At 37.2% G+C, this 22645-nt stretch overlaps 2 protein-coding genes and 1 long non-coding RNA gene across 7 annotated transcripts in view; 2 read left to right on the top strand and 1 right to left on the bottom strand.

Annotated features, from left to right (window-relative positions):
- The window catches only part of LOC138992092 (uncharacterized), a 98873-nt gene extending 98176 nt beyond the window's left edge, over nucleotides 1–697 (bottom strand). The window contains exon 1 of one of the 4 annotated variants that reach the window (XR_011467960.1): nucleotides 578–697. This is a non-coding gene — a long non-coding RNA (uncharacterized lncRNA). The remainder of the gene's footprint in view (nucleotides 1–577) is intronic. The other 3 variants (XR_011467952.1, XR_011467957.1, XR_011467954.1) reach the window with 3 other exon arrangements.
- ACTR3 (actin related protein 3) overlaps nucleotides 1–22645 on the top strand; it is a 47489-nt gene that overhangs the window by 226 nt on the left and 24618 nt on the right. The window lies entirely within an intron of this gene.
- LOC138992090 (atherin-like) lies at nucleotides 2–7875 on the top strand. Of its 2 annotated transcripts, none has more exons than XM_070389474.1 (2): nucleotides 2–988; nucleotides 7591–7875. In XM_070389474.1, the coding sequence occupies exon 1, from the start codon at nucleotides 42–44 to the stop codon at nucleotides 465–467; it is 426 nt and encodes a 141-aa protein (XP_070245575.1). In that variant the 5' UTR covers nucleotides 2–41; the 3' UTR covers nucleotides 468–988; nucleotides 7591–7875. The 2 variants fall into 2 exon arrangements, with proteins under 2 accessions (XP_070245575.1, XP_070245583.1); XM_070389482.1 differs by having other exon boundaries at nucleotides 7588–7610.

Genomic DNA, 22645 nt, shown 5'->3' with positions numbered 1-22645 from the left:
CTGATGGGCGGGGGTGGGGAAACTGAGGCGGAGGCAGGAAAATGGCGGGGCCAGGAGGAGGCCGGGAGATGAATGGAGCGGCGAGGTGCTGCCGCCGGCCGTGTCAGCCCGGGCCGCGCCGGGTGGCGAGGGGTGGGGCCCGCAGTCAGGGCCTCCCTCATCCCCCGCGCTTCACCCTCTGGGAGCCGGGCGGCGGCGCGGGGCCCAGAACCCCCCCCCCGGGAGCGGCTTCCTCCGCGCGACCCCTCCCGGCCCTTCCCCCACCGCGGTGGGCAGCGCGGCCCGAGGGGCTGCGGGGACGGTCGCCTCCCCGGGGCCCGCGGTCGCGTGGGGGTGGTCGTCGAGCCCGGCGCAGCCGACCCTCCTTTGCCCGGTGCCCCTTCCTGCCCGTAGGTTTGGAGGCCGAGGGGAATGGAGCGCGGGGACTGGCCGGGCAAAGGAGCGAGAAAAGAGAAGCGCTCCTTTAGGTTTTGCAAGATTGCTGTGACAACATTCTACCCGGGGTGTGGGTGGGGAAAGGGAAGAATCGGACCCTGAAAATGGGAACCTAGATCGGGGTTTTCATTGGACCACCCACCTCCTCTTCCTTTTCGACTCCCGGTCTTTTCCATCTCCCACTACGTTCCTACCGGCCAAACAAGTCACATTTTAATTTGAGAGAAAGATGTCATGTGTTACTTCTCTTGCCTCAAAAAAGTCCCCCAGTGAGCAAGCGCGCTGCAACTTCCTTAGTTTTGTCAAAGCCGCTTCCTGCTTTCAGTCTTTTATACCCTTATAAGGTAGTTTTTCGTTTCCAACCTGAACACATCTTATTAGAACTTTCAAAATCAAGCAGTTTTCAAATAGGCTGAGATACTGGTACTAGGTATGAATTTCTGTGAACGTAAAAAGTATATTTGCGTTGCATGGAGAGGAAGGAGGGGAAGCACCCAGGAAAATTAAGTTGTATAGATTCATTCTGTGACCATGTCTTAAGGAGAGAAGGAAGGTAATAGAGTTGTAAAGGAAGGTACTTGCTTTTCAAGGAGTTGTTTATTATAGATCTGCAGTGTAGTTTACTAAAGTATATAACGGTGTGGAAGTGGTCGTTCCTTTTGTATTAATAGGCGTTTATAGCACACTTTATACTAACGTAGAAAATATTGCCTGTGTTTTAATGCAGAGTGACTGCTTTATGTTTCACTATTGGAAGTGTTTTCTTTTGTGCTTGTGAATACTGTCTGATACAGGATTACTTCTCCAATTCCCCCAGTTTTGGAGGGGGTTATGAGAAGTAGATTGTCAGCCTTTCCCTTCCCTTTTTACTCTTTAGCAAATATTGTTACTTAAAGGATGGTATACTCCTCACTCAGTTTGTTCTGTGTGAACTTTCTCTATAAGCCTCATAATCATACCTTTATGAAAGTGTGGCAGTTTGTAAAATCCCAGCCGTGCAGAAGGAAATAAGCGATTTATTAATATAATAATAAACCAGTGTCGTTTAGCCATGAAACTTGTATGTAGCTTTTTGATGGACGGCTGATTAAAGTTATTTTTCTTAATCCAGTTTTATTTCCTTAAACCAGTATTTTTTTTTCCGCCTTCCTTCTTAGTCCAGTTGGTGAGTAGTTTTATGTTTAGGGTCAGTTTTAAAATTAGATTTGGCAGCTTGACTGAGAAAGAATTTTCAAGTATGTTTTGTTACAGTGAAAAATATTGTTACATAGTTAATATTCTATGCTTTAGTAATTATTGCCTTGTCAGTAAAGTTAGTGTAGATAATTGTTGCCCTAATGGTAATATCTTAAGTAAGGTGTTAACTTTTTCTCATTTAATTTTTTCCCTTTTGAAATACAGTCTTGGTTATGTTTGAATTAGTATGCTGGCTATTTCTTTGAGGTTGACTATCTTTAAGTGCCTTTCTGATAGGGCAGCCTTGAATTTAAAACACAGACTGAGTGACTAGGAGGTGTGGGGGAGAGGGGTTCAATCTATACTTAGGATGCTGCCCATGCTTAGTGGTTGAGTTGTATCCGACTCCTTGTGGCCGGTGGACTGTAGCCTGCCAGGATCCTCTGTCCATGGAATTTTCCAGGCAAGAATACTGGAGTGAGTTGCCGTTTTCTACTCCAGGGGATTTTCCCCACCCAGGGATCAAACCTGTGTCTCCTGCATTGGCAGACAGATTCTTTACCACTGAGCCACCTGGGAAGCCCCTTATATTTAGGATATTTTTGCTTTAATGATCAGTTATTGATTATATTACTACATTAGTTTTATCTCATAGGGAGAGGTTGTTATCTGGACAGTCATGATTTAAATGAAACTGATCTAAGAGTTCTTGTTTCTTTTACCATCTGTCACTGTCTGAAATTCCACCTTTAGAGATCCATTTATTTATTTTTAATTTGATTGCCCATGCGAAATGTGAGATCTTAGTTCCCTGAGCAGGGATTGAACTCTTGCTTCCTGCATTGGAAACTGAGTGTTAACCACCAGGGAAGTTCCAGATATACACTTACTGTGGTTTTCAGAAGGCATTTTGGTCTTTCTTGTTGCCTATTAATACAAATCCTGCAAAGTTACACCTTCAACTTTAATAGCGTACAGAAGATAGCTCATTGAAATTGCACCTTTGATAAACATCTGTAAATAAGCCCTTAATATAGAGTTTTATGTTCCAGAGTACTGTAGTTTTCCAGATGCAAATTATGCACCTACAATGTGTGTGTTCTTTTGTACTTTAGAGAGTGCATTCATCAACCACAATTACCATTTACATAAGTGAAAAATTATAATGAGTTCAGATACTCATTCCATTTCATTATATAAGATAAGCAAAAGGTGATAAAAAGAATGGGTGTCTATGAAATTTGGTGGGCTTAGGTAAGAAAAGCTGTAAAAGTTAGGAAACAATGACATTTAATCCCCAAATTTAGAGATCCTCCAGTGATCCTTTATTTCAGCATAAGATAAAGAATCACCTAAGCACAGATCATAAAAGAAAATAATTCCTTTTAAAAAGAATTTAGAAAAAAATGCTTCTTTCATATTGATACCATGTCTACATAGTTTTGGGTGGAATCTGTATTGGAATAGTAATGTAAAATAAAATCTGGGAACAGATTATTATTGATAGAGCAGGTTGCTTAAGAACTAAGGTGCGGACTCAAATGGGCTGGCTACCAGTGGTGAGGAAAACTTTTTTTTAAGCATTTAAAAAATATTGTAATACTTGTAAAGTTAAGATTATCCTAAGTTATCTTTTGCATATTTTCCCCCAGAATTCTTCAGCATTCAAGCCATATAAAGGAACTCCTTACATGCTTTTATTTTGTTATACTTGTTTGCAGATCTGTGCATTGTGAAATTTCTTTCCCCTTTAATGTCTTTCCTTTTTTTTCCTAATAAATACTGTAAATTATTTCCATTAACAGAGTTATTATAGTCTTATTGTACATATATCCAAGAGCTCTTGGATATATTCGGATCTAGAATCAATTAAGCAGTTTTCCTAGTTGAGTTAAACTTCTTGGCCATCTTGAAATGTAAGCATAGTATTTTGTTGGAGTTGGTGGTTCATCTTGTAGTCACATTCTAGCTATTAGTACAGATAGGGTGTTCACGTTTGAGAGCAGTGAGGAAGAGCTGAGTGGGTGGGAGAAAATACAGTTGGGAAGTCCATGTTTCTTAAATAAATTCTGTATGTAATATGTAATAATAACGCTATTTTTCCAGTTGTCTTGAAGAGCAGAAACAGTCACAGTATCTAGTTGTTACCAAAACATTCATTAAAACTCTTACTACTTCATGGGTCTTGTTTTACATGCTGTTTGCAGTAAATATAACAGACGTGCTCCTGTTGAAAAGTCAGGTTCTTACTTGGTCATGTCTAAAATCTCTCCTTTCCTTTCCTTCCAGTCTTCTTCTGCCTGCCAATTTTGTGTTGGAATATTGACTTTGGATTGGGTATATGTTGTATCTAATGAACTTTTAAGCCTTATTGTAAAAGAGTTTGGAAATTTTACTTTTAAGCACAGAAGGGAAAGATCCACTAGTGGAGGATCTGTTGGTCAGGCTTTTTACTTATTTAATCTTGTGACAGCTATTTTTACCTCATCTTACAAGTGAGAAAATAGGATAGAGAATTTACTTTTTTGGTATCATGTAGTTAAGTGTGAGCGTTGCTATTTGCATTTAAGTTTATTTTATTATTTTTTTTTTTTTTGGTATTTAAGCCCCACGTTCTTTCTGTTAATACTGTGGGGACTCCTCTTAGGAACTATGCACATTGATTATTTGTATTAGTAAAGTTAACTCTATTCTTGCTTCAGTTCAGTTCAGTCGCTCAGTCGTGTCCGACTCTTTGCGACCCCATGAATCACAGCATGCCAGGACTCCCTGTCCATCACCATCTCCCGGAGTTCACTCAAACTCAAGTCCTTCGAGTCGGTGATGCCATCCAGCCATCTCATCTTCTGTCCTCCCCTCCTCCTCCTGCCCCCAATCCCTCCCAGCATCAGAGTCTTTTCATAATCTTATTTAAAAAATCCTAGCCTTACTAAGGCGATGGCACCCCACTCCAGTACTCTTGCCTGGAAAATCCCATGGTTGGAGGAGCCTGGTAGGCTGCAGTCCATGGGGTCGCTGAGGGTCAGACACGACTGAGCGACCTAACTTTCACTTTTCACTTTCCTGCATTGGAGAAGGAAATGGCAACCCACTCCAGTGTTCTTGCCTGGAGAATCCCAGGGACGGGGGAGCCTGTTGGGCTGCCGTCTATGGGGTCGCACAGAGTTGGACACGACTGAAGTGACAGCAGCAGCCTTACTAATTCGGAGAAGGCAATGGCACCCCACTCCAGTACTCTTGCCTGGAAAATCCCATGGTTGGAGGAGCCTGGTACGCTGCAGTCCATGGGGTTGCTAAGAGTCGGACATGACTGAGTGACTTCACTTTTCACTTTCGTGCATTGGAGAAGGAAATGGCAGCCCACTCCAGTGTTCTTGCCTGGAGAATCCCAGGGATGGGGGAGCCTGGTGGGCAGCCGTCTATAGGGTCGCACAGAGTCGGACATGACTGAAGTGACTTAGCAGCAGCAGTAGCAGCCTTACTAATTAGAGAAACCTTTCTGTGCAAATTTGACTTACTTTTGATTTTTCTTTTTCTGGATATGTGAATTCCCCGACTTATTTTGTCACTTTGTTATAGAAATGATTAATCTCCAGAAAAAATTTACTCCAGGTTTTGTTTATCAGGAAATACTAACAGCTAACATTTACCAAGAATATGTGTCAAATGCTGTGCTAAATGTTCTGTGTTATCTCATTTACTTTTCATATTGGCTTGAGAAGTATTACCTCCGTTTTTAGACTGGGAAATGTAGGTTTAGAGAAGTTAAACTACTTGACTCAAGGTATTATAGCAAATACCTGTGGTAGAGACACTGTACTATGTAAGTCTCCTTACATAGAGGATGAGCTTTTGACAATTTTGAATCATTTAGATATTTTTTAAAAGAAAAATATATGTTGTTAAAAAGGCAGAAAGCAATGTAACTTAAGGATTACTTGCACAGGTGGAAAAACTGGTGTTGTCATATCAAGGCTAACTATATACTTAGCAGGGGGCTTTCCTGGTGGCTCAGTGGTAAAGAATCTGCTTGCAGTGCAGGAGACCCGGGTTCAGTATTATTCCCGGTAGGATCCAATGGACGAGGAGCATGGCGGTCTACAGTCCATAGGGTTGCATAGATCCGACATGACTGAGCGACTAACACTTAAATACTTAGCAGGTCGGAAACTCTTGGAATTATAATGAAAATGTGTAGTACAATCAGCTCTCAAGAATCTCAATGAGACAAGAGTGAAAAATCATTAAAAAGAAATTAGAGGAGCTTTGTTGGTGGTCCTGTGGTTAAGAATCTGCTTTCCAATGCAGAGCATTTGGGTTTCTAACCCTAGTTGGGGAACAAAGATCCCACATGCCTCAAAGCAACTACCTAGCCCTTGTGCCACAGTCAAGACCTGACAGCCATAAGTAAATAAATATTTTTAAAAGAATTTAGAGGATGTATAAGACTGTACTTAATCAGATGTTAAGTTATTTCCTTTTCTGGCAGTAGTAATTCCTGTCCTATAGGTTAGTAAGGAAAGAAGAATTATTGTGGTCAGGATGAGTCGAGGAACTTGGAGTGAAGATAGGATATAAACTCTTCCTTTAAGGATTTGGATTGAGGCAGGGGAAGGAAAAGCACATATAGTGGGGAGCGGGAGAGCTGTTTGTGTTTAGTCCTCTTAGCAAATGTTGCACCATTTCCCCTATGTTATGGATTGAAGTCTGTAATAACAGTGCAGATCTAGATTATGTAATGTGAAAGGTACTGACATTTATTGAGCTCTTCTTGTGTATCAGGTGTTCATTATATGGCAGGAAAGCTTTGATCAAAATAATTTTACTTGATAGGGCATAATAATCTAGTACACAGATGAGTGAATGTTGAAAATAGGGTTTTTAGAGTATTTCTGGAATGGAATTTAGTCGGATCAGGTGTAGAGGAGATATTTGGGATGAATTTACCGGACTTGCTACATAGTAGGAACCTGAATCCTTGTTGAATGAATGAATGAATAAATGAGTGAATGAGCAATAATTAGGGATATGGTTTTTAAAAAGTGCATCAGAAACACCTTTTGCCCAGTGGTTCAGAATCTTATGGGTTGGGCCTAGGAGCATTTATTTAAATGGGCTCCCTGTGTGATTTTTAAGCACCCCTCTCAGTACCTGTTTTGCAGGAATTCTGAAATAGGGTGTTGGCAGTGGGAATGGAGAAGAGATCAATTTGGGAAAAGTTGCTGCTTTCCCTTTCTTTTGGCAGCTACATTGTTTTGTATGTTTTATTTATGGTTAGCAAGGGCTTTGTAGTCAGAGCTATTTTTGAGTTCAAGCTCTACCATTTTCTAGTTGTGTGATCTTGTACACTTCAGATTCTACAGATACTGTTTTTGTCACTTGGAGATCATAGTATCTTACGGAGTTTTAGTTTTTTGAGATAATACATGAAGATGGTTCAACCCAGTGCTTGGCAAATAGTTAATAGTTCAATACATTGTAATCATTACAGTTATCAGTTAGCTCTGTCTTTTTATTGAATTGAAAAGTTCTTAAGGAAGGGAACACATTGTCTTATGCTTCTTATTTCCAACAGGCTTTGTCTACCATAGTTTTTTGCTCAGTCACAATATTTTTGTTGATTTGGAAGATGGAGGTATAGTTAGGGCTTGGCATTTGTTTCTGGTGTATTGTAAATAGGAATCAATGAAGATTCCAGATTGTGAGTTTAGAGTGGGACATGAAGGAGTTGGTTTTGAGAAGCTGAGTAAGGTTGAAATTTGTATTTGTGAGCCATAATTGGAAATGTTCCAAGAGAAGTTAGCAATGTAGGAACTTCAGGAATAAAGGTGGGGATTTGGCGGTCACCATTATAACTTTTAAATTGAAGCTAATAAGATGACAATTTAAAGAGAGAACAGAAAGGTTGAATATTTATCTTCTTTTTTTGAAAAAAATCTTGGATATGTGGTCTGGCTTCTTGAACATCACAAAAAGAAGAATAAGAGAGCTCTGTGGCTTGACATGGTGAGTGATCTCATCCCACTTCTTAAGAGGCAAAGTGCTTAGAAGAATTTAGCTCAAGGTGGGTTATATTTTACTCCACAGTGTTTCTCCTAGTCCAGAATGCTCTAGTCTGGGATGGTTAAAATGTTTCTTTAGGCAATATATTTTCTTAAACAAAATTCCCTTGTAATAAAAGCATTGGAATGCTCACCTGCAGTTGTTTTGGAACTTATAGCCTCTTTTATGATAACTGTGGTCTATAATAGCCACTAACATAGAGGTAAGAGCAAAGCAGTCAAGTAATAATAGCGTTACATTAACATGCTTTCTAGCTTACCAAGAACTTAATAATTCATGAATTATTAAGGAATGGTGCAAGATAGGGTGATGTTATTGGATTAATGTTTTAAATCTGGTTCTTAAGTATGGTACCAATTAATACTATTTTTGTGTTGCTTGTTTTATGTCTTTGTGCTTGATCACTCAGTTATGTCTGACTGCAGCCCCATGGGCTTGTAGCTCGCCAGGCTCCTCTGTCCACGGAATTTTCCAGGCAAGAATACTGGAGCAGGTTGCCATTTCCTACTCCAGGGGATTTTCCCAACATAGGGATTGAACCCACATCTGTTGTGGCTCCTGCATTGGCAGACAGATTCTTTGCCACTAGCACCGCCAAGAAAGCGCTTTATATCTTTATGCGTACCTTTATATCATAAAATATATAAAATGTGCCTGCATAACTGATTAATACCAGTGAAGAAAGACAAATAGTATCTTAATTTTTTTCAAAGGACAAAGTTTTATGGAATTTTAATAATTTTCTTTCAAAAGCTTTCCAAACTGTTCATTTAAACACAAGTCATCCTTGCAACCAGGAAGGGAACAGCCTTGAATATATCTGGTCACATTCTCTTTTTCACTCTTACTCCTTCTCTCGCTTCCTACTTACAAACCATACCCCAAAGGATATTTTCTTCATTTGTTCTAATGCTGAGCGTTTTATCTTTAAACATTCTCCTTGCAGGCTTCTTGCCCTTTGTGAAAGCGTGATACTTTTGAGAAGGATGTCTTTAACACTTTTTCGGTTATAGTAATTATGTGAATGAAAGGTTGCTAGAAGGAGGGTACGTCTTCAAAAGGGGAACTAGGATGCAAAATACCTTACAGTTTAGAGTTGGTTTGGAAGCTGTATAAAAATATAAACCATGTTTTTAATATTGGTCTATGACAAAACACAAATGTGAGCCTACTTAAAGTTTTAAAATTCAATATAATTAAATACAGTGCACTTTTTCTTCTGCTATAAACATTTAAAAAATTAGGTTACTTTGAGGCTATAAAAATAGTATTTAATGTGTATTTATAACACTTCACTTACACTTTAGTGAATGAAGAAAAGTGCCTAATTACTCACACAGAATTTTGGAGCTGAAAAAGACTTTGAAAAATAATTTAATCCACTCTTTATTTACAGATTAAACAGAGGTCCAGAGTTGAGAAATGTCTTTCAAGGCCCTTGTAAGGGTTTTATTTCTGAGATAACTTTTTATAACAGTTTCAGAAACCTTGCTAAATGGGTACTATTTATAATTATCTTTTTAAAGATGAGGAATGTGAGGTATGGTGAGCTTAAGTAACTTGCTCAGTTACGTAGTAGTCTACAATTGAGCCCTGTGGCAGTCTGACTCCAGGGCCCACTGCTGTACTACCCTAACTTGGAATATATTCAACAGGGATAGTTAAATTGTTCACCCAGTTTTTTGAATAGTGTTCAAAGTTTAAGCTACATATTTAGAAAAGCAAATTTCTACTTTTATTTCTTTATTAAAAAAATTTAAAGGATACTGTGTATTTATATATGGTTTCACTGGGTCATCGTTGCTACTTGCAAACTTTCCTAGTTGCGGCGAGTGGGGGCTACTCCATCACCGTGGCAGGCTTCTCATTGCGGTGGCTTCTCTTGTTGCAGAGCACAGGCTCTAGGCACATGGGCTTCAACAGTTGGGGCTGGCGTGCTCTAGAACGTGGGCTCAGTAGTTGTGGTGCACGGGCTTAAGTTGCTTGTGGCATGTGGAATCCTTCTGGACCAGGGATCTAAGTGATGTCCCCTGCATTGGCAGGTGGACTCCTATCCACTGTACAACCAGGGAAGTCCTAAATTTCTACTTTAGAACTGCATTTTTTGGTGAGGGACGCAGGACTGTGCTGGGTCTTCCTTGCAGGGCACAGGCTTTCCCTAGTTACGGCCCAAGAGGGTTCCTCTAGTTGCAGTGTCCAGGCAGAGTTGCCCTCTGCATCTGGGGTCTTAATTCCCTGATCAGTGATCTAACCCCAAGTACCCTGCATTGAAAGCTGAATTCTTAACCATTGGACTGCCAGGAATGTCCCAGAACCGCTAACTTTGAACAAATATGAAATATATAGGGAGGTCTTTGTGACCAGTTCATTGATTTTACTAACTGGAACCACATGTAAATTACATAGCATAGAATTATTTATTTAGCCTCACGAATATTATAAGGACATATATTGTATTTAACATAATAAAACTGACAATTGTTGGTTTATACAGGACAGCTCAATTAAGGAAATGATGTCTAATTACATATAACTTTAAAATGAAGAGCATATTTGTTAAGCTGCAATTTGAAGATAAACAATTGATGCATTTAAAAAGTCCTTCCTCATTAATGATGGCATAAAACACAGAAAGAAACGGTTGAACCCAAGAGTAAAACTAGCCTTAGAATCTAGGACTATAAAAATGATTTTTGTATTAGACTCAGAGGACTTAATACACATTTGCAATGTGTATTAGGAATACAGTCTTAGGAGTAAAGTTTATAATCATAAGACAGTAAATGGTGGACATTTCACTCATGACTTTTTGATTTTATGGTCCATGTTCTTACTCCCTACTAGTGTAAAGGTATTAAGTTTTAGCTCTAGAAGAATTGAAAGAATATTTCTGTTGATATTTAGGAGTCCAGATTCTTCCAGTCAGCGGTCTTGTACGTGTTTTTGTGTCAGGTTAAATAGTGACTTTCATGCAGTGAGAAGAGCATTGGAGGAGATTGGAAATGCTCTTTAAATAATTGCTGGTTATCTTTATAGCTAACATTTCCTGTTAACTAGATACTACCTTCTTGTTCTGAAAGTTCCTTTACACTACAAGTATAAAGAAAACTATAGCTAAGCTGAGAATTGACATATTATGAAATTTGACATTGGGATTCATTTGTATACCTCTTTTTTCATTTAAAATTGAAAATCATTTGTTATTTTGTAAAAATCTCTATGTGTACGCTTTACTTTGTTTTTATAACATATTAAGGGTGGAAGCTGATCATTCGTACTGAGGTAAAATTCTTTCAACTTTAAATTAATGGTTCTCACTACCAAAAAATTTTGGAAAATGGATTGTACTGTTATTAAGGTTCTTTGCACTCTAAAGTTCTAGGGTCTAGGGTCTTTTATTTGTTTTGTTGTATGGTTTAAAATTGTTGCAACATTTAAAGTTAAAACTCTACTGCTGTTTTTCCCTTATGTAGTCTATAGAATCAAGTACACCATACTTAGTATAATAAATTCAGTTTATTCTTTTCTGGAATGATTTTTGTCCTAGCTTTCTATCCATTTCATTTTTGAAATGTGATTTTTTTCAAAGATTCTCTTTAATATTCTCATTTAATGGTTTGATGTCAGCAACTAATTGAGATCTTTAAGTAGTTTTTGCTGTGATATGTTTTTCAAAACAAAAAGAAAAGTGAACCATTGTATTAAGTAAAAAAAAGTACTTTTTGTCAACTAATGTTTTTAATAAGGAAACATGAATTTGTAGAATTAAAAGTAATACCCGACATGTGGGGTGCTACTGCTTTTATATTACAAGCATCACTGATTTTACTATTTAAAAATATTCTTTCATAAATTTATTCCTTTTAGAAAGATACAGTGAATAATATAACATATACCCCTATTTATCAGAATCATTACCTGGTAAAATTTTATATTTGTTTCATCTCTTTGTTTTTTAAGAATAAGAGAACATTATAAATGACTCTCCTCAAGCCCACTTTTCCCCTGCCCAGAAGCATTTAGGACTACAATAAATTAACCATTTTTTGTATAAATTTTTTTTTTTTTTGTTCATTTCTATCAGTCCAGGTCTTCCCTCACTCCCGACTTGATTACATTACCATTACTGCTCTTCTAGTCACTTTGATATAATTTCAGAAGTGCTTTTGAACTCTCTCTTTTATTGTATTCCTTTCTCATAAGCAATTTCTAACCTTGTTGCTCAAAACCAGCCTTGTAGATTTTTTCTCATTGCTACTGCAGTCCAGGGAGATTTTTCTGTATATTCAACTTGCTTCCCTGGGCCACAAAGGAAAAAATCTGGTTTAATTTTTCTGAGTATTATATTGCCCTTATCAGTTTCATAAACTTAGTATAGCTTTGTCTTTTTCATTTTATGGTCTCTTTAAAAACCATTTAGAAATGACACTTTCTTTTTCTAAGTATAGGAAAGCTTAAATAAAAAGAATCATTATTTCACTACCCAGGTAACCCAGTGACATGTTTTAAATTAAAGTAATATATATGCCTGTCTGTGTGTGAAATATCTCTGGAATACATAAATGATTGACTCTTGGGGTAGCAACAGACTAGTTAGTAGATCAGCCTTGTAGGGAACCTTTTTGTGTGGTAAAGATACTAACTTTAGTACTTCCTGTTTTATTTATTAAATTTTTTATCATGTGCTCATGTTACCTATTCAGAAATTCTTTTAAAAATAATTTATGTGTATGGTTATACTATTTAAGACAAGTGTTAATTTGAAAAACAAAATTCTGACATCCTGCTATCTGTGGGTAATCAGACTTTACTATTTCTTTTGTAGACTTTCAGAAGAAACCGTGTATATATATTCTAGCAATATATAATAGAATTATTCTTGATGTGTAATTTTATTTCTACTCTACATGTATATGTAAATTTTTGTTTGTAGTTGACAAAAATACTTGACATGAAAATATCAGAGTATTCACAACATGTATTTTTCCCTGTTTAGAACTAGGTTTGAAAGTATTTTTGAGACATTTTAAAGTAACAGTGTAATGTAATTAATACTAAAATACAGACTCACGTACATGCACAGGCACATACATACACACACACCATTTATTAAGACATAGCAAGTTGGAAGGCTTTAGGACTCTTCCTGATTTTGCCTGGGAATCATGCTGGGAAAATCAAATGTGTCCAAAAGGACTGATGAAAATGGAAGATTTGAAAAGGACCTTTGAAGAAACAAATGATTAGGATAAAACAAAAACAACAATGAAAAGAGGATGGAGCATTTATAAGTGCTAGGATTTATGTTTCTGTTCCCAAATACAATTTTCAAGACTTTATAATAGTTATTTCTTTCTGCTTCAGACATAACAGTGTATTGCAGGAGTTGAGAATTAAGAAAGTGAACTGTGGGTATCTAGATGAGTCTGAGAAGGTAAATAGGCATCAGATCATACATAGCTTGTTGAGGAGTAGTCTTCAAATCAGTGAAATTCATTGAGGTGTTCTAAAAAGCAGAGCCTTGGTTTTTTGTACTGTTAATCCATGTATGTGTGTGCAAGGCTCAGTTGTGTCCAACTCTTTGTGACCCCATGGACTATAGAGTCCATGGAATTCTCCAGGCCAGAATACTGGAGTGGGTAGTCTTTCCCTTCTCCAGGGGATTGTCCCAACTCAGGGATCAATCTCAGGTCTCCCCCGTTGCAGGTGGATTCTTTACCAGCTGAGCCACAAGGGAAGCCCCTGTTAATCCATGCTTGACATTTAACTGTTAATAGGCACGTGCATTTAAGACTGTTATGTCTTCTTGATGAATTTATCGCTATATTATCATAAAGTTTCTCTTACCTTTGGTATTACTCTTTTTCTTAAAAGTTTCATTCGATGTTAATATAGCCACTTCAGACTTATGCTTACTATTTGCCTTTCATCCATCTTTTTTCATTCTCCATCTTCATATTTAAAGTGTGTACCATGCAGAAAATATATAGTTGGGGCTCCCTCTCTCTCTCTCTTTCTTCCTTTCTTCTCTTCCTTTTCCTTTCATCTGTACTGATTGTCTATCCCCTTTAATTGGAGAATATAGTCTATTACATTTAATGTAACAGTATAGTTGGATTTGGGTATGCCATTTTATTTTTTACTTAGTGTGAATAAAACTTAAGCAGAGTAGAACCCTTGTGTCTCGGTAGGTTTATCAATACTAACTCTCTTGCCACTCCCTCTACCTCATGGTGTAGTTATCATAGGTGTTACATCTACATATGTAACCCTACAATACAATTTAATTTTTGCTTTAAATACTCAAAAGTGTGTCAAAAATTAAGCAGAAAAAAGTCTCATTTACCTGTTTACCATTTCTAATGTTTTTCATTAATACCACAGTTTCCCCTCTGGTGTCATTTCCCCTCAGCCTGAAGAACTTTCTTTAGCTCAGGTTTTAATGGCAATGGGTTTTCTTTTAACTAGAAAAATGTCTTTATTTCACTTTCTTTTTTTTTTTTTTCTTTATTTCACTTTCATTGTTGAAGGATATTTTTGCTCTTAAAGATTTCTGGGTTGACTGTTTTTGTACCTCTTTCAGACTTAAGGAATATTACTTCACTATTTTTTGACTTCCATAGTTTCTCATAATAAGGTGCTGGTAATTTGAATTTTTTGTTCCTGTTATTGGGGCCTTTTTCTCTGGCTGCTTTTAAGATTTTTCTTTATCTTTGATTTTTAGTAGTTTAATTATGACATCCCTAAGGTTTCTTTGTGTTTTTTCCGTTTCTCCCCTCCCTCTCTCCTACCCACTTCCCTCCCAGCCTCCTCCTCCCCACCCTTCAGGAACTTCATTGTGTCACCTTTCATTTTTTGTTCCCTAAGTCTCTGAGGTCTGTTCTTTTCTCTTTGTGTCTATCTTTTTAATATTTTTCCTCTCTCTTTTCAGATTTTATAATTTTTACTGATCTGCCTTCAAGTTCATTGATTATTTCCTGTGTTGCCTCTGTTTTGCTTTGCTCATTCAGAGAACTTTTTGTACCTGGCATTGCATTTTTCAGTTCTGTTATTTCCATTTGCTCTTTTTACAGTTTTAGAGTTTCTTTGCTATTTATCATCAGTCATTACTACTTCATTGTGGTAGTCACAGCTGCTTTCATGGCTTTATCTGATAATTCTAACATTGGATTATTTCATCTTCTGTTGAGTGTCTTTTCCTTGGAAAATGGGTTACATTTTCCTGATTCTTCATATTAATAGAATAATTTTCGTGTGTATGAATTAACCAACCTTTTTTTTTGTTGTTGTTCTCTTGTTGATGAATATATGCTTTGCTTCCAGTTTTGGGCCATCACGAATAATGCTCTTGTGAACAAATGTGCACATATCTTTGTGTGGGCATATGTTTTTATTTTTCTTGGGTGTATACCTAGAAGTCGGATCGCTGGATCATATGGTAAATGAATGTTTAACTGTTTTCCAAAGTGGCTATTTACAAATGATTTTGATTTTCTGTCATTTCAACTAGAAATGTATGAAATTTATCTCAGTGTACTTTTAATTTGCTTTTTTTAAGCCCTGTGGAGTTGAGCATCTTTTTGTTTGTAGCCATTTACATTTCTTTTTCTTAAGTGGTTAGTGTCTTTTACCTTTCCTTCCCTTATTTCCTCTTCCTTTCTTTGCCTTGTTGTCATCACCTTCTAGTTTTAGTGTTTACATGTAGGTCTTTGATTTATTTTGAGTTGTATGTGGTATAAGATTAAAGTCCAGTTTTCTTAGCACCATTTCTTGAAAAGACTGTCGTTTCACTGAATAGTTTTGGCACCCTTGTCAAAAATTATTCAACTGTATATGGCAGGGTTTATTTCCAGGCTTTGTTCTATTCCAGTTGGTCTATATGTCTGTCAGGCCACACAGTTTTGGTTACTGTAAATTTTTAAGTTTGAAATCAGGAAGTGTGAGACCTCCAACTTTGTTCTTTTTCAGGATCGTTTTAGCTGTTGAGATTGCATGTGAATTTTAGAATAGATTTTCCATTTCTCCCCCCAAAATTGTTGGAATTTTGATAGCAATCACATGGGTCTGTAGGTGGATTTCAGTAAATAGCTTGTTGTTGTGCAAGTTTGACCCATGTCTGAGTCGTGTACCAAATAATGTTATCCAGATGGCAAATTTAAGAAAAATCCAAGCTATTTAATCTCATGTCTGTCTGAAGGAAGATTTTTTTCCTGAAGGTGTTACTGAGCAGTGAGGCCAAATGAACCGAAACATTGAGTTTGGAGCAGAGAAAGGTTTATTGCAGGGCCATGCAAGGAGACTGGTACCTTGTGCCTCCCAAACCCTTAACTCCTTGAAAGGTTTCAGCAAAGCACTTTTAAAGGCAAAACGATGGAGTGGTATGTTGGCAACTGTTCACATACATCAGGTTATTTCTGTAAGCCTTGAAGACCAAAGATTTCTGCAACTTTTTATCTCTGTATGAATAAGGAGGTATTATACTCTAAAAGGTCAAAGAAGCCTTGAGAATCTGTTATCCTGTGTATTTCAGATTATAGGCAATGTTTTTTTATTTTTACAAAAGTGCGGAGCTAGCATGACTAAGCATAGGAAACAAAGCACAAAGGTTAATAAAGTATATAAAAGGAACAGCTCTAATATGGAGTCAGATTTGTTCTTCCCCTGTTACAAGGGAAGTTTAGAAAGATTTGGTGTGTGTATGTGTGTGAATGTTTGAAATTTAGTATAATTTAGTTAACTGTTATTTTCCCAATATGCTTAATTATATAAGTGACTTTTTGAACACCCCAAAAACTTAGTAGAAAATTGCAAGGGCTGTGGAAAAATAAAGTGTACTGACAGAATATATGAATTCAAAACAAAAATTTGCCTTGTAAATGTAAGGTTAGAAATGGTTTACTGTGCTATTTGGTCAGTATTTGTTTTTAAGTCTAAGGAACAGTATTATAACTAAGAGAAGAACGTGTGTATGCCTAGAGAAATTATTTTTTTTCAAACTTTTAACTTTGTATTGGGTCCAGAGAAATTCTTAATATGAAAAAGTTTGATTTGAAATGTTTCCTTTACTATAAAAATTGAATTAATTGTGAGAGAAGAGTTTTTTTGAGTAAGAAAAAAAATGAGAGAAGCTCTTCTGCCATCTACTTATACAGTGTTTCTTCTCTGGTGACTGGAGAATTTTGACAGCTCATTGTAAAAATACCTTAAATCAGTCATTTCAAATGTAAAACCTGATAATATTTTAATATTAAGTTAGGTTAATGAAAAGCTAGTTTATATTTGAAAGCTCTAAACAAATTTAGTATTTAAAGTCTTTCCTGTTTTTTTCCTTATATTAATATAAAGAAAATTTAAGTGAAGTTTTAAAGCAAACCTCTTATAGCTATATTCTCAAATCCCCTCCAGTTTATTTATATGTGCTCTACAAATACTACTGTATCTTGTATGCATTGATATGTAAAGGGTTGGAAAGCTTTTTAGAAGCTAAACAACTTGTAAAATTACGTAAACTAGGACATTTCCCCTTACATTTCTTAAAAATGGGTGTAAATATTGTCCTCTATGATAATCTCAAGTATTATTATATAGTGGTCTCTATCTGGTGTATCTAGACTAGATGATTTTGTTCTTTGGGGTATTATTTAAATCCAGGGCAGTAGAACATTGTGTATGTGTGTTCAGTTGCTCAGTCATGTCCTACCGTTTGCCACCCCATGGACTGTAGCCCCCCAGGATCCCCCAGGACTGTAGCCCCCCAGGCTCCTACTGGAGTGGGTTGCCATTTCCTACTCCAAGTAGAACATTAGTAAATATATTTGGCTGCTGTTCCCCCCATTCCCCCAGTTAAAAAATTATTTTGCTAGATTTGTTTTAAATTTAATAGAAATGATTAAATGTTATGGTGTATCCATATAGTTGATATATTATCTGTAGTTACCTTCATGTTTGGGGGAAGAACATAGTTGTTTTGATTATGTCTTTACTTTTGTATTAAGTTTATTATATCCTTCTTTCAGTGTTTGTTTTGAGAGTAGATTATTGCTGAATATGCTCAACCTAGGGAATTTTACTTTGATCAGGAATACAGTATTGATTTACCTGGTGAACTTGTTAAATGGAAGTTTCTTACGGTAATGTGGTTTCTACTTCAAGTTTCTTACTGTTATTCTTGGGAAATGGTATTACACACATAAAAATAACATAGGCTTATATATATATGTTCATCAAGTGGTTGAGAGAAGTTTATTGAAAGAAAGGATGACTCTTAGTTAAAATGATTAGGAAAGGCTTCATGAAAGACTCTTAAGCTGTGATCTGAGGTTTTTGAGAGGGTGCAGTGAGAGCACAGATAATATGTGAGGGAGAACGTGCAAGTCATGTAGGGGAAAATGAGGAATAGGTACAGTGGGCTTTGAGTTGGGTTCGTGGAAGTAAGTGATGGGAGACACTTTTAAAGTTGAATTGAGGATTATTTTGGAGAATCTTAATACTTAGCTGAAGAGTCAGAGTCATAATTTTTTATCTACAAGGTACTTTACGAACTATTTACAGTGGCTCATTTTATAGACGCAGAAACAAGTTCTAATCTTGTGGGTCATAGAGCCTCATTTGAAGATTTTTGTTAGGCAGTGACTTTTCAGGGAGATTATCCTCCTTTGTGAGGGTCATAGAACTGGAAGGAAGTCTTTCTGTTCTGTTAGGGTACTGTTGTATATAATTGCTTGAACAGCTTTGGGAATAAAATGGAAGGGACTGGATGAAAGAATAATTAGTATTCATTTTGCCACTGTGTTGGTAAGACAGTAGTGTCTTTTAGGGTTTTATAGCCTCAGGCAGCTTTAGACTGACTTGGTTTAACCAAGTCTTTGTTTTGATAAGGTTAAAGTAGTTTTTTCCCACTGTGGATGGAGTGGGACAAGGTATACTGTTGGCTCTCTTCCTTTCAGTGTCATGGTAGCCTCTACTTTATCCAGTACTGCTTCCTAGGTGGTGCAGTAAAGAATCTGCCTGCCAATGCAGGAGGTATAAGAGAGGTGGGTTCGATTCCCTGGGTTGGGTGTATCCCCTGGAGTAGGAAATGGCAACCCACTCCAATATTCTTGCCTCCAAAATTCCATGGACAGAGGAGCCTGCCAGGCTACCATCTGTGGGGTCACAAAATGACTGAGCACACACACATACCCTTTTACTTCAAGTAGGTTACTGTTAGTTTTAGTGAGTTCAGTGAGAACAGATTATTCATGTTAGTTGATGGTGGTTTTGTGTGTTTGAATAATTCTAATTTTTTTGTACCGAAACCAGAGGGTGTGAGCAAGTGGTTCAATCATGCTGACCTCCATCTATTACAGGAGTTCTATTCTACCACAGTTGAAGGTTTTACATTAAGAAGAGACTGATTTGGAAGTATAAAAAGTGTGGGCATTAGCCCTCTGTGACAACCCACACTCTTGTCTGTGAAGTATGTTTTTCCCAAGACTAGTCTTGCCTTATGAGATGGCTCACACTCTGTCTGTGGAGTATGTTTCTCTCTAAATAAATCCACTTCTTGTCTTTAAAAAAAAAAAAAGACAGTGAAAGGGTTGAAAAAATAGATACAAGCACTAATCTGAAAAATCTTCTACAGACTAACTTTCATTTATGAATACAGGGATAATTTGTATCATAGTGATAAGCCAAAGAATTGATGCTTTTGAACTGTGCTGTTGGAGAAGACTTGAGAGGCCCTTGGACTGTAAGCAGATCCAACCAGTCCATCCTAAAGGAGATAAGTCCTGGGTGTTCATTGGAAGGACTGATGTTGAAGCTGTAACTCCAATACTTTGGCCACCTGATGCGAAGAGCTGATTCATTTGAAAAGACACTGATGCTGGGAGGGATTGGGGGCAGGAAGAAAAGGGGATGACAGAGGATGAGATGGTTGGATGGCATAACCGACTCAGTGGACATGACATGGGTTTGGTGGACTCCGGGAGTTGGTGATGGACAGGGAGGCCTGATGTGCTACAGTTCATGGGGTCGCAAAGAGTCAGACACAACTGAGCAACTGAAGTGAACTGATAAGTATTTAGAAGTTCAGTTATCTGCATGGCCTTTATCTGATTATTGGGGAATGGAAATTTTGGAGAGAATGCATGGACAGAGTAATTAGAGTTGACATGTATTAAATGTGTCCTTTATGCCAGGTGCTGTGCTTAATGGTTTACCTTGTTCTCCTGTTAAATACCCTTAACAGTCATAAGTTACTGCTCTTTATTTTACAAATGAAGGAATTAAGGCTTAGGAATTATTAGTAAACAATACTTGTACTCACAAGGGCAGAGGTAATCAACTATGTGGGAGGTTGTGAAAGTTTTCTTATAAAAGCAGTGGCATTTAACCCGGAACAGTGTTGATAGTGGCTCTTTGGCATGGCATGAGTTGGTCTTTTTGGAAATTGTTAGTATTTTTATGGTTTGGTAGTGTGGTGTGGTGTCAGGGCTGCTGGAAAAGGTTGTCAGGAGCCAAATATTAAAGGGGGTCTTTTGTATGTCCTGCAAAGAAGTTTTATTTTTATAACGTATACAGTATGGAATCTTTGTAGAGATTTGGTCAGTGGAGCAGTATCACATTGTGAACAGTTTATGTTCTCCCCTTATTTTTAATGTTTTAGTTTGTTTAGCACTTTCAGATCTTGAACTTAATTTGGGGGCTAAAATGTACTCCAAAGAGAGATCTTCCCAATATTAAAAAATATTTATGCTGAAACTATTAAAATCCAAGAATATCACAGTAATTTACCTGCCTCCTGTTTAGCAGTGTGTTTGAATATAGAGTCAAACTCTGTCTGTGGAGTGTGTTTCTCAAAATATTGTAATGTAAATACTTTCTTTTTAAAGCCTGCTTATAGCCAAAAAGTATCCAGCTGTCTCCTAAGTAGCCCCCAACATTCTGCTTGTGGAAGCTCCGCTTTTCTAGACATCCTTGTTGTTATTTTGTTAATGTTGATTAGTCACTAAACCCCGTCCAACTCTTTTAGTGACCCTCTGGACTGTAGCTGGCCAGGCTCCTCTGTCCATGGGATTTCCCAGGCAAGAATACTGGATTGGTTGCCATTTTCTTCTACAGGGGATCTTCCTGACCCAGGGATTGAACCCATGTCTCCTGCATTGGCAGGCAGATTCTTTACTGCTGAGCCACCAGGAAAGCCATTGTAAGACTGTAGGTTGAATCTTTTACGGCAAACACTATAAAATTTATACTTTTTTTTTGAGTAGTAATGAATTCAAATGGTATGAAATAATATGTGATAAAAAAAAAAAAACTTTTTACCCTTGCCTGTTACTTAGTTCTGTCCTCTAGAGACAACCAAAATTATGAATTTCTTAATACTCTTCCAGAGATATTCTGTGCTTATACAGCGAAATATGTTTTACCTGTACCCTTTACTTTTTTACAAATGTCACATTGTTCAGTACCTTGATTTTGTTCAGTTAACAAAAGCATTTTGGAGTTTGTTCCATATCTGTACATAAAGAGCTTTTTCAATCACTTTTTAATAGTTACCTAATATTCTATGGTTTAAACATAACATATTTAATAAGCTTCTCATTTGATGGCTCTTTATTTTCACTTTTGCTATTATAAGCAAGATTGTAATGAAACGCCTTATTCTGTGTTATTTTGTACATTATGAATATCCCTATAGGATCAGTTTCTAGAAATGCAGTTTCTCATGAAAAGCTGTGTGTACTCAGTTACTCAGTTGTGTCCGACTCTTTGTGACCCCATAGACTCTAGCCCTTCAGGCTCCTCTGTCCATGGAATTTTCCAGGCAAGAATACTGGAGTGGGTTGCCATTTCCTCCTTCAGGGGGTCTTCCTGACTCATTCCTGCCTTGGGAGGCAAATTCTTTACCACTGACCCACCTGGGAAGAAACAGGGGACACAGAAAGACCCTAAAGCTTCATAGATTCCTGCTTAGTTTTAATGACTTGTAGCCAGGTAGCCAGTTGCCTGGCTTTATAAAAAGTAAGATTATAGTTACTAGCTGCCAGCAGATACTGTTTTGATAATGTCCAATGGCATCCAAGCCTGACACGTCTCAGAAAACTCAGCTTGTTAGCAATGCAAAGACTAGCCTGAAATTACACCCATTGTGTCACCTCGTTATTTCTTTGGATGTCTGAACCATAGTTACTCTGAGTTTTGACTTTTAATATTTTTCTTATTAGCCAAAGCAGATATCATCTTTAACAATATTAGTGTTTCTCTGTGTATGAGAAGATGCAGGAATTGGGACTCATAAAATCTTTTCCTGAAGATATCCAACTCTCTGAAGGCCTGTTCTGCCAGTTTTTCCAGAGCACAGAATGCCTGATTCCTGATCTCCACCCTAATCTTTCAGTGGTGTTGAAGGTCAGCAGCTGCAGTGGCCATGATTTAATCTTTGTAGAGGTAGATGGCAACTGCCAGTTTCCAGTTGGCAGGGTCCCTTCGTGTCATAAATTTGACCGTGATTTGAGGCTGCTATTTCATCCTGTTGTGCTGAGAATGCTCATTCCCAGGTCTGGCAGAGATATTGCTTATAGGCCACTCAGTGTGCTCTTACTGGACTAGGTCATAAAACACTATCCAAAATTCTCTGGACCACCTGTATTACCAGCCTCTCGATCCAAGAAAACATTCCCTCTTGTTGCTTCTTCCATATCTAGTTTCACTGTTAAAATCATTGACCTCTTATGGAACTATATATTATTTTATCAGAGGCTTAATCACCCATTTGGTAATATAAGAGATAGCAGTTTTGTAAAACAGTTGAAATACAAATAACAAATAAAAGTTATGGGTACTTATAATTTTGAAAGTAGAAATGTTTAAATAAATTGAAGCTATGGGATTTTGTATAGTATTCACCCAGAATGGAATCTTGCTTTGTAACAAATATAAATCTAAGAATTAAATTCATAATTGCCAAGATATTAGTGAAATACTT

Source organism: Bos mutus, chromosome 2 (assembly GCF_027580195.1).
Source record: "Bos mutus isolate GX-2022 chromosome 2, NWIPB_WYAK_1.1, whole genome shotgun sequence".
NCBI lineage: Eukaryota > Metazoa > Chordata > Mammalia > Artiodactyla > Bovidae > Bos > Bos mutus.
Note: the sequence above shows the minus strand (reverse complement) of the source record. Positions and strands in the feature narration are given on the sequence as shown.